The sequence below is a fragment of the Schistocerca gregaria genome, chromosome 2, assembly GCF_023897955.1.
Source record: "Schistocerca gregaria isolate iqSchGreg1 chromosome 2, iqSchGreg1.2, whole genome shotgun sequence".
Classification (NCBI taxonomy): Eukaryota; Metazoa; Arthropoda; class Insecta; order Orthoptera; family Acrididae; genus Schistocerca; species Schistocerca gregaria.
In genome coordinates, this window is record NC_064921.1 from 124,496,478 (window position 1) to 124,509,518 (window position 13,041).

At 36.4% G+C, this 13,041-nt stretch overlaps 1 protein-coding gene across 7 annotated transcripts in view; it reads right to left on the reverse strand.

The window, feature by feature from the left end:
* Positions 1–276: 276 nt before the first annotated feature.
* The window catches only part of LOC126336494 (phosphoinositide 3-kinase adapter protein 1), a 391,158-nt gene continuing 378,393 nt past the window's right edge, over positions 277–13,041 (reverse strand). For 5 of the 7 annotated variants that reach the window (XM_050000240.1, XM_050000237.1, XM_050000243.1 and 2 more), the window contains 4 exons: positions 7,790–7,887; positions 7,534–7,653; positions 3,372–3,498; positions 277–2,020 (listed from right to left, as the gene is read on the reverse strand). In XM_050000240.1, coding sequence (XP_049856197.1) covers positions 1,737–2,020; positions 3,372–3,498; positions 7,534–7,653; positions 7,790–7,887 — 629 coding nt within the window. In that variant the 3' untranslated portion in view covers positions 277–1,736. The remainder of the gene's footprint in view (positions 2,021–3,371; positions 3,499–7,533; positions 7,654–7,789; positions 7,888–13,041) is intronic. The other 2 variants (XM_050000238.1, XM_050000242.1) reach the window with 1 other exon arrangement.

Consider the following 13,041-nt stretch of genomic DNA (forward strand, 5'->3'; position numbering starts at 1 on the left):
GGTAATACGAATATACAATGATCAATAAAGGGACAGAAGTCATTTTGCAGAAAAAAGGTTGTTCATTTATAAAAATATAAAGTGTGGTCAGATGAAAGAACATTGGAGAAAAAAATGGATCAATAAGTTATTCTGAGTTTATACTGATGTGCAAGAGGGTACAGGGAGAATACAAACAATGTGAGAAGTGTAGATAAAATTTTGAAAGAATATTTTATGGCAGTCAACTCTCTGTACTTCCAAACATTGTCATAATGTACAATGATTTTCATCAAAAAAGTTTTTTCTTCTTGTATTTTATTATTGCAATTAGGCACAAATATCAAATTCACATTACATACATACACGAACATCACACTGACATTACTACAAATATCTCACAGAAATACATTCTCAAATTATGCTGGTAGAGTTCATTTTTACTCAGGCTTTTATACAAGCAGATGGTGGGATATAATAATATATTTGTATGTAAAATAACTCAATTCACTGATAAACAGGCAAATATTTGTATAACTCAGTATAAAAATAACTTAAATTATACAGTTATTTTGAGTTGAGTGGATTCAGATTTATTTTCACACAGTTAAACCTAAATTTCCTATTAAACAGTTCCACATTCACTTTAAATTATGGCACATTATAAAGTACAAAGCTGCTATCCACAACAGTCCATACAAATAAGCCACATGAAAAATGAATTTGAAGTAATGATGATGTATGTTTCTGCTAAACATTATTGTCAAATTTTGCACAGCTGCAAAATTATTTCATTGTAGTAGTTCTTGTTCCCACCAGAGTAACAGCCTCTGACCGTAGCATCATTATACACACCAGCTCTGAGCTTGGGAAAGTTACATAAAAGTAATGCTTCATGCATTTATAAATTACATTTAATATATACAATAGAAATTTCCACAAATAATGTGAAAATTGTGCATAAAAATATCACCAAACTATTGACTATTATTTGCATAACTGGGGAAAGTCGTACTTAAGTTTAATTACATAACTATAATTAATTACATCATCAGTTTACATAAATACCTGCCTAATGTACAAAAATATGTTTCTATAAAACATTTATACAATATGCAACAACATGTACATAATATGTGGACTCAAGAGGAATGAATGTTCTACATATAACATTTATGAAAAGAAACAGAATTTCTGTACCACACAGTGTTTTAGGCCCCTCTTCTGACAAATGAACTCTTAGAATTTGACTGCACTTCAAATAAATGTTACAAGATTTACTCAGTGTAAATGGAATCATTATTTTCAGTCACAAAAATACAGCAAAAATTCTATGCCTTCCAACTGTAAATTAAAATTATTCACCAATGCAAGCATTTAAAGCATTCACTTCAACATAGTGACACAAACAGTATGTCCAGTCTGAAATACATGCAAATTAATGTACAACAGACACCGCACAACACTCATATATCTGGAAGCAGAAGTGTAGTTCAGACAAGACAATTGTATGTTATAGTAAAATTTCCATGTCTTTTCTTTATGTAGATTCAGCTGCACAACCTGGCACATTATGCCATCTTATTTAACAATCTCTTTTTGTTCCTCAAATGCTTTACTGATCTTTGATGTCCATATCTTCATTTTTTTAAGGAACTGTAAAGCAAATAGACTTTATTTGTCATGTGGTTATAGTACTGTCAGTACAAAATAGGATCCTTCCTTCTACAGAAAAAATACCAGAAGCTTCTGAAAATTTATGTCAAGAAATCAGTAATCTTACCTCGGGGTGGAATAGGGGGTGCAGGGTTAACGTTGTTTGAAATTTCAACATTCATGTAGTCAGGAAAGTTAGATTCAATGCCAACATGCACATTCATGTAGTCAGGTGCTGGGGAATTTGGTGTTAGTGGGGTTACAGTGTCTTTCTCATTACTTTCAGATGCCTCAATTTTCAAGTATTCTGCTTCTGTTTGGGTATCTTCAGTCTGAATGTATCCCTTCCTTCTGCTAACTGGAGACTTCAGTATGAGAGTTCGACCTGTAACCAAGTAAGGCAAACTTATTATTAGCCAATATTCGTACCGTTCAGTGCTGTACAGTATGTTTGGTCAATGAACAGTAACACATGCTAATTACACTTTTGTGGCATTCCAATAAATGCATCACTACTCTGAAAAAGATCAAAGCTGTCAAACTTCAATGGCAAACAATAAACTATTTAAGCCTCTTTACTGAACAACACCATGCTCATTCTAATCATCCAAGCATGTATGCAACACAAGCCACCAATATGATGTGTTCAGCTTACAACTGCACTTCAAAATTACGTAAAATGGGATGTTGGCACTACAGTATTTTATTTGATGGAGATCATTGTGGATGTCTCAGAAACATCCACTATGTTCTTATATAGTAGACTACAGTGTAAATAAAAATAAATAAGAATAAAGAAGGCGAGCTTCAAATAGGACAGAATATGTGATTTAACTGTATAATCACTTCAGTATCAAATCCTCAGTTATACAGCTAAAGCTTTTGGAACTATCCTGGTTCAGTATCATAACGGAAATTTCAACACACCATAGTACACAAATTTTTCAAGTATTCTTTCATGGATAGCAAAAACTATTTCATATTTTGTTACAACCTCATGTATTGTAGAGGATTTGCAGAAGATAACTAATTTGAGGATGGTTACAAGCATACTCTCCTGTCATAAACTTCATTAAGAATGAAGCATTTTGAGAGAAGATTCAACATAAATACAGTCAAACAACGTGCAGATTCATCTCCTATTGATCACTACCAGTACCAATGTAACTGTAAAAAGTTGCTTTACCGATTCCAATGTTTATCTGTACTGCAGTTCTTGCACATAATCTGTCTGACAGTCACTTAGTGACTAACTGATATAGTGATCTACAACAACATATGTTACTGGTGATGGAATGCAGTAATTGTTATTTTAATTGCTCCAAACATGACCATGCTAATAGAATTGTTGTGTACTGTATTATCAGGTATATTTTTACTGACAACTTCTGTGGACACCAGTGACAGAAGCCCACATATCATCAATTGTAAAATGTGTGAACCATTAACAAAAAGTCCAATAATTAAAAAGACATTGTATAAAAAACTCATTTTTTTTAATTGACTGAAATTATGGAATTATAATTCAGTCTCTCACTTATAAGTAATGTGAAACAGGACTGCAATACCATTTTAAGACATTCTGTAACATCTAGCATGAAGAATTTAAAATACAGTTTGCAGTCCATTAATCTGGAATCAAATGGGCATGCAGAAAGAAACTACTTGCATCAAATGCATTATCTGATTTAATGTCACTGAATAAAGCAAATCATGGAAATTAAAATTATGATTACCAGTGCTGCCGGGTGGAGCTAGTTTATCTGGTGCTATGTAACTACCACAGCTGGCACGTTCTTCAGAATCTACTGGTATGCTCTCTCCATTCAAATCTGGGCGAGGCACTGGCTGTGGTGGTCGGTCCTATAAACAGTGCATTTAAGTCAACCAAAATTTGTGGATATGAAAGTTACCTTAAAGGTCATAAATATTACTGTATTGAATATCTTAACAACACTGTTCATTTTTTTTGCCAGCGCCCCTACTACACAGCTAAAAATCCCTCTTGTGGGTTTAAGATCTGCTTAATACCTACACAAGAAAACACTCACTAATCCACACATTTTGTTCAACAGATACAATCGTCAAGGAGGCCATTCAGCTATGTGAAATGAATCAGAAAGTAGAGTAGCAGCTACTACAAAATGCATACATGATATTAATGACATTCTGTTTTATTGTTAACAAGGGGAATTAACATTTCCTTATTTTAAAGTCGTCAGTCTTTTAATAGGTTTGATGCCATCATCCTATCTTTTGTTAATCTTCACATCTTTATGTACTTACTGCAGCAGGCATCCTTATTCATTTGTTTTACTATTTAAATGATCCTCTGAATTTCCCATCTACTACTATCTTCACAGCCAATAAACAATTCCCAATTTCCTTCACAGATGACCCACAAACATATCCTTTCTCATGGTGTATGAATTTCTGAAAGATATCTCTATTTGCTTTTCTTGCTGGTAGCCCCCACATTAACTTAACTGAAAAGCAATGGTTAAAATGGCTCTGAGCACTATGGGACTTAACTTCTGAGGTCATCAGTCCCCTAGAACCCAGAACTACTTAAACCTAACTAACGTAAGGACATCACTCACATCCATGCCCGAGACAGAATTCAAACCTGCGACCGCAGCAGTCGCACGGTTCCCGACTGTAGCGCCTAGAACCGTTTGGCCACTCCGGCCGGCAACTGAAAAGAAAGCCAGCATAAAAACCCCTACCCCAAAAAGGGTGCCACAGTGATAAGACACTGTACTTACTTTCAAAACAACACCAGGTCAAGTCCAGGTCTGGTCTTCTGTGGTTTTGCTAAACTGCTTACAGCAAATGTTTGGAGGGTCCCTCTGAGAAGGACACAGTCTAATTCCTTTTCCATTCTTTCCGAATGCGAGCATCTATTCTATCCCTCACAATCTCATCATTGACAAGCTGTTACATCCCACCTTTTTCTTACCTTACGTAATCCATTTACGGTCTTTATGTCCCTTTCATTCTGTGGTGTCAGTGACTTGCCCCTCAGCCTTGTTACAGTCACTAAACCACGTGTGTATGAGCTGGTGTATGAATGAGAGCGTTTTACTTTTGAGGAAGACCTTTGTCTGAAAGCTTAAATATTTCTAATATTGTTTTCACTGTGCCTGTCTGTGACTCAGTGTTTCCACTCTGTGGTGAGTAGCAATCTATCCTTTCCATGTTGTTGTTTTTTCTTCCTAGGCTTTTCATTATTTCACTTCCATAAGAGTCATAATTATTTTTTCCATTCTAGTCTGCAGTGATCCACCTGTCTGTTTCACTATTTCTTTTGATAACATACGTATGTCCAGTGACCATGAAGTAACCCAAAATTTTAAAATGTTTGCATATACAGGTCTGTATCTCATTTCCATATGTCAAAATTAGTGTTAACACTGACTACAAACTTTCTTCTGGGATACAGCTTTGAAAACCCTTTACACTTCATCCGAAACATTTCAAGCCATATTATCTTTTGTGCATTTCTTTTGCTATTCATATAATTGATGTCTTCAACCGCCATAAATACCAAAGTTCTTCAACTGGTTCTATGAATTTATCATTAATTTGTACTATTTTATTTTCAGTATGCGAATTGTGATTTTCTCACCTATTTTCAAAACTTTCCCCTTTACATTCTATCTTTTATGGTTGGAGTTCTTCTGCACTAAGGTATACATAATACATAAAGTAATGAGACTGATGTGAAAAAAAATGTTGTTTACCGTTTTAGTCAAGTTTAATGTTGTCTCCTTCAACGTAGTTCCTTTCTGATGGCACATACTTTTTCCAGCGCTTCTGCCATTGATGGTAACATTTCTGGAACCCATCCCCTGTAATATCCTCCAAGACCCTCGTCACAGCTTTTTGGACATCTTGTATTGTTTGAAAATGGTGTCACTTGACCACCATTTTGACTCTAGGAAATAGAAAAGAGTCACACGGAGCGATAACTGTTGAATAAGGCGGCTGTGGTAGTACTGAAATTTGTTTTGAGGTTAAAAATTGCTGTACTGACAGAGCAGTATGGGATGGCACATTATCGTGATGCAGAATCCAGTTAACAGAAATGTTGGCATGGACATGAAGAACTCTTTTACGAAGTCTTTCTAAAATTTCTTTGTAGTGATATTGGTTAACTGTTTGTCCAGGAGGCACACACTCTTGGAATTAAAGAAGCACACAAGCATGCATTTCACTTTTGGCTTTGACATGCGAGCCTTTTTTGGTCTGGGCATTCCCTTTGAGCACCAATGTAAACTTTGGTGTTCTGTCTCTGGATCCTACTGAAAAAACCAACTTTCACCGCCAGTGACAACACAGCTCAACAGTTCTGAATTGATTTCCATTTGCCCTAACAGATCAGCTACCACATATTTCTGTGTCTCTCGCTGTTGTGGTAAGAGATTTTTTGGGACCATTTATGCACAAATCTTTCTCATACCAAGATCTTCAGTTATTATTAGATGAACCATTTCTCGATTCATATTCAGTTCTTCTGCAATCTTTTCACAGATAATCTTCGATCAAATAGTACGAGTTCAGGCATGCTGGCCAAGTTGCCATCCATCCGTGAGATTGACGGTCGTCTACTGTGGTCTTCATCTTCAACATTCATTCCGCCTTCACTAAACATTTTATGCCAATGAAAAACTTGAGCTCTTGATATAACCTCCTCTCCAAAAGCTTTCTAAAGCTTACCGTAAGGTGTCATCATGTTTTCACCCAATTTAACGCAAAAAGAAATGGCATACCATTTCACAATATTATGCGGTTCCATTTTCGTGACAAGAGACACAAGCACTTGTTAACTCATTACAGCACAACTCACAACTGAGCAGTTGCATTGATGTGCCACTTGGACTAGAAACAGCTTATAGACCAAGGTCAAAGATATTGTGCCAACGCAAGCCTACAGGGTTGTCAATCTCTTGCAAAGAAAATCAGTCTCATTGCTTTATTGTCGCACCTCGTATATCACCGTCAGAAAACAAGAAACTCTTCAAAAAAATTTTTTGCAGGATCTACATATCTGCAAAAGATGTATGGGCTTACATTCACAGAGAGTAGGGAATGAAAGAAGAAAATTTGTGAAATTAAGAAATTAACTTTACTGTGGAATTTAAAAAAATAAAAAAGTAAAACATACCACAGTATAGGCATTCTGGTGTTGGGTAACTTTTGATACTTTACTAATCAACCTCATGTGCTTCAACTTGCTTGAGGCCTCCTTGGCATGTTTTACAGTAGGTGAGTGAGGCATTTCTGCCCAAGCTCATCCTACTCTCTAGAATTGCCTCTCCTTACATTATTCAGATATAAACAGGGTTCCTGTGATGATGCAAGCTCAGTCAGGTTCCTGTAGGCCTGTACTTCACACAATTATATTCAGTTAATTCCTGCCTGCTAGAAAAAGCAAACCCATTGCTGAAATGTTGACTGCATGGCTAGACAGTAGGATGAAGGCTTCTGCCTATTTGCTTATGATACTAGCCCATCTCCTTGCTGAACACTTGGGACTGCACATTAGAGGTGTGCATTGGTGTCTGACCACCTTCATATATACTGTTATGATCATCATCATGCACCAGACAAGTCCTTTCATTAAAAAAAAAAAAGAACCTGATGCACATGTTGGAACATAAAAGCTAATTCCCAAAGTCCTGGAATAGGAGTCTGCAAGTGATTTATTTATAGAAAAAGAATTTCCTTCAGATTCCTTCACTTCAAATTATACCTAGGGACCGACAATCATCATTTTTGTGTCAAGTATGCACCCATCAAAATGCTTATCACAGTAATATAATCACAACATTTATCACTGACACGTCTCCTGACAGCCAGTCTCAAATAAATGTTAAGTCCTTTTTCATTACCTACCTCTATGCACGTCGGCAAATGGGGAGACTGCCATTTTGCTTGAAGTGGACGAGGTGCTGGAGGAACTTCATAGTTCTGAACAGTCATTCTTCCATTCATTTTGCTGAAGTCACAGATGTGCTGCAAAACAGACATTTTTAGCACCTATAATATATTACATCTAATAGTATCTCACTAACGTCTACTTTATTACAGTGGACTGAGTAAGCAAATTGCAGTAATAAATGTTGTAGCTTCAGTATGTATGTTTTAGTACCTTTCTGTCCTCAGTATCTGAATGTGTTCCACTGTCACCCATGCTTGTTCCGCTGCACCCGCTCACTGTGCTCATACGGCCAGAGGATGTTGACGAACCTTCAATTAATAACAGCAATACTGTATGATCACAAGATATATGACTAACAGTACATAAACAAATTCCTCTTCTAGTTTTTTGATCATCAGAATGGCTACTCTAGGCAAAACTGAAGCAGTGAAATTAATTAATTATGAAGTCTTTCTAATGTTATTTAAATAGAGTATATCATTTGCCAATGCACCTTTGACAGAGTGATATTATTTTTCTCATAGTATGGTTGAATAAAATTTGTTTAACATTATATTGTGATTGTCTGATGTGTGTTGTTTATCATCTTTAAACAACTAAAATACTCACTCAATAGAGACGTTCTTCGAGATTTGTAATGTCGTATTTTGAAAACTTCCTTTGTACATATATGAGAGTAAATGATACAAAGAAAATACTTCCATGCAGTGTCATATGCAATGAAAAGCAGTGGAATTCCCAAATACAGTAGACATTTTTAACTAAATCTGCATATATTGCACTGCACCTCTGAGTATGCTCTCACATAATTTTGTGAATTTCGATTAAAAATGTGCTTTACAGATGCAAACCTGGCCAATCGACTACTCACCATCTGAGATGTACAACTGTCACTAAGACCGATTGAGGGATTTGGCTGTGGGCTTTACATGTCAATACAATAACACTGTATGCCAAATATTCTCTCTACTTCCCTCGTCTGTCATGGGAATAGTTTCCTTTTTCACACAATTTTGAAAATAAAGAGAGATGCTCATTTCACAAGCATGTTAATTGCTTGTTAATTTTTTCAAGACAGCATGAAGTGGTGCTAAGGTGCCAATTTTATATGGAATGAAGGAAACTTGTCACCTAATAGGTGGGAAGTTAATAACAGGATGAGCTTAAGAGAATCATCCCTAATTGCATCATTTCATATGCCACCTTACTTTGAAGGTACAAATTCAGTTTTAGAAAATATACAGGTTGGGAGCACTTCTGCTACCGTATGCAACATTTGACAGTACTACCTGCAATTCTCTGCCGGAGTGTTGGAAAGCCAGTACCAAATCTGACCCACTAAGGGAGAAACGGTGGCTGCAAGAGAAAGAGTTCTCCCTTAGCAGGCTGATAAGGTCTGAGCAGAGTAAAGTCCTCTTAAATTTGTCAAAAATCTGTTGCCTTTTATATATGGCAGGTGATGTCTAAAAGACAAGGGAGGAAACTCCGAAGTGAAATTCTTGATGATGTTAGCAAGGCAGTAAAAGACTTCAGTTATAGTTGCTTTCAACTCATATAAGAGCCTCAGAATGCATTCAACCTGATTAAAATGTCAGCATAAGCAGACTACTGCTACGGACAGTAACCTACAAACCCCACAGGAGACAACTAATACAGATTCAGATCATCATTTCCTCAGCCTCACAGGAATGTGTGAAGAACTAATGATCGAATGAAAAGAAGGAAAAGAATGGTACGGGTACTGCAAAACACATGGAGAGGGAACGGTGACGAAGAAATTAAGGAAACAGTGTATGTTGTACTGTCATGGCAATAACAACCTGGAAGCAGTCCCAGACATTAAATTTATGAATGAGATAATAATGAGGGCAACTGTGCATTTTGCAAAGAAAAACTAACTCTGGCGCAGATGTCTGTACCGCAAACTGGATATTGCCAGGATGATAAAAAATCAGTTTCTAGGTGCTCTGAAAAAGGTCATTAGTGAAGACAGAACCATAATTATACAAGATCTGGCTGCACAAGCTGGTACATATAGAAAAGCACCTAAGAATATGTTGATATGGTAGAAGAAATGTGAAGTGTGAACATCTCCTGGATTTTAGAGGAACAAGTTGGTCATAAAATATAGAAGGTTCAAGTAAAGACAGAGACAAGATACAGCTAGGAATGACATCATAGTATTGTAATAGCTTATGTCATCATAGATGAAGAAAGAAATAGATTTGTTACAGACGTTAGGGTAATAACCAGTGAGAGCCTTGACAGTGACCACCTTTTAGTAGCAGACTTGAAAAACATCCACATGCCAAAATCAGAGAATAGGAAAATGTTAAAATTCGTGTTATTTGAACTACAACAAAACAGATAAAACAGCTGATTGTCAGAACTGGATAAATAACTCTTATACCAGTACAGTGAAAACTGAAGAGGCTGAATAGAGTAGACTACGTGACACCTTGACAAAGAAAGCAATGTGGGTTAATGCGAAGACAAGTGTGAAAACAAGGGAAAAGGAAATGTCTTGATGGAATGAAAGAGTGAGAACAGCAATAAGGGAATAGAATCTTTCATAAAAAGAAAGATTTCGAAAAAAATTAAACTGGAACTTACTAACAATGTAGCAAAGATCAGTGATCTGGAGCAAATATACAAAAATAAGAACTGGAAGTTAAAAAATGAAAAGTTGCAAAAGAAAAGGCCAAAATGTGACCGATGTTCACTCAGAAACTGGAAGAGAATAGCTGAGATGGTAAGAAACTGTATAGTGTCATCAAAGGTAAAAAGAAACCATTGTATGCCATAGAGACACTTGAAAATCCACATGGAAATCTGGTTGGAAAAGAAAGTGACATCAGAGAAGCCCCAAAGGACAATTTCACCCAACTACTGGATGTATCAGTTGAAGAGTACAACACAGAATCAGACATTCAAACCTACTGCAAGGAGTTTCCCATCACTTGGGCAGAAACAGAGAGAGCCTTAAAATCTAAGCCTGAATGAAAATATCCAGTTGCAGATGACGTGAATGTGGGCATACAGTGGCTGCACAGAACACTCGGTGTAGTATGGAAAGACAACATGATGCCACCAGACTGTAGCAAGGGTGTTAGAATACTCTGTTTAAGAAAAATACTCTGTTTAAGTACATAAAGTCTCACTAATTATTGAGGAATGGCCCTGCTGTCATGTGGGTTGAAAATTCTAAAAAAAAGTCATAGAGCAAAGACTGAGAATTATTATAAACTGTCATTGGAAGAGGAGCAGTATTGCTTCAGAAGTAAGAGATAAACAATGGATTTAATTTTCAATATCTGCATGGTTATTGAAAAATAATGGGAGAAAACAAGGAATGCAAGTATCCCTTGATGTAAAGAAGGCATCTGACAATGTTGCAAGAGAGAATTTCAAGGAGTGCCTGAGAAGAAGGAATGTATGTGAAGGACTGGTAGTGAAAAACCACATGTACAAGGACTGGGCTACTCATGCACAAGTTAGACAGGAATAATCTTCATGGTTTCAGATCAAGAGTGGAGTTCACCGCAGGAGTTCACTGTCCTCTGTTCATCACTGTTACAAGCATAATAAAGAACACAAAGAAAAGTTTTGGTGAACTTAAATGCAGTTGTCTTATGTGATGATGACATGATCAGGGGTGAAATGGAAGACTGAGTTGAAACGAGACTCAATGTGCAGAAATCACAGTTCCAGGAATACAACCTCCACATAAGCGAGGCAAAGACAGTGTTGATGGCAGTCACCAGAGATGAACATCCTGCAAGTGTGAAACTAGAAGACCACCAGCTTAAGTGTATGAACAGTTTTCTGTACCTCAAAGTATAATGTCCACAGATAATTTGATTTGACAGATTAACAACAGAGTGCAAAAGGGAAACCTTTTATTCCAGAGAAAGGAAGATCAGTGATGGTCACCAGGTACTTCATAGCAGTATTGACCTATGATTTCAAAGCATGAACCCTCACAAAGATAGAGTTATCAAGACTCCAGGCACTGGAAATTAAATTCCTTAGCTCCACCATCCAGAAGACCAAGATGGGTACTTTAAGGGATGAGGAAGTGCTGAAGAAAGGTGGAATCAAGATATCCCTTTTAGACTGAATCAGCACATCAACTACACTGGTACAGGCATGTAATGAAGTTGGAATCTACAAGAGCAGCAAGAATAAATGACTAAAGAGAGGTGGATGGAAAACGTCCTTTAGGAAGACTCAGAAACTGTTGGATGTACATGATCCAGGATGATCTCACTGACAGAGCAAGGACATGAATGATGTTCTCTGTGATAGAAGGAAGTGGAACATTAACTGGGAAACTGTAACTGTACACTGATGATGAAAAGAGTAATTCAAGCTGTAACAGCAATTGATAATTCGTTTGTTTCTCTGTGCAATAATTTTGTTTTATAAGCAAGCAATAATATATGTGGATGAAAATATTTCCTTCATGGAATGGAACTTGTATAAAGAGGGATGAGACTTAACCTAATGGTGCATATCCTGAAATAGTGGTTAAGTTGCAGGGAGTCTGATTTACATCTGTGTAGTTGTATGTAAACAGGCTCACAATTTGGTTGTATGCAAGAAGGAAGTTTCTTTTCTGGGGTAACAAGGAAAAGGAGAGATGTACAAAGTGAAAATAAACAAGTAGGCAACACATATGGCAGATACAGAACATTGCAGACAATGCAGGAATGTGGAAAATTATACTGCAATCTTTGAACCCCATTTGTCTTTTGTACAGTGTGTATCCATTAACATGTACCTCTCTCTTTACCTTGAAATGTTTATTGCAAAGAGGGAGTCATACAGGTGACATGGTCATTAACATTTTGTGGAAGAGCCTCCCTGCTGGTATTTGTAATTAATAATAAGAGTGAATTTAAAATGAACTGTGTAATTCATAACCTTGATACTAGAAATAAAAATAATTTCCATACAAACTATGCATCCTTTTCTAAGGTACAGAATGGAGTTTCATATTTTGGTGAAAAAGTTACGAATGGTCATCAGATAGGAAACTGAAAATCCCCCGATATATTTTTTTAAGTATGAAAGTACCTTATGTGCAATTCTTTCTATTATTTATCAGACTGTTTGGATTTGGGGATGTAAATTCAGTTTGACAGATCACTAACTTTTCCAGTGTATAGACAACTTTATCATTCTTTAAAATCAGTAAAGTTACATTAATGCTTAGTATGAAGTATTAGATAAAAGTGTAATAGGAGAGAGTAAGGAAATATCTTTTTAGAGGCTTCAAATTTGAATTTCTTCACCATGTGTGTAAAGTTATGAACTGTTCTGACAGATGGTAGAGATGCAGTGAACCAGCAAAATGGTGTCTACATAAGGCACTCAATACCAGCAACATGCTGTCACTGAATTTGCAGTTGCAGAGAAAGAAACCATAGCGTCTGGAACTGCAGAAACTTACCCCCATG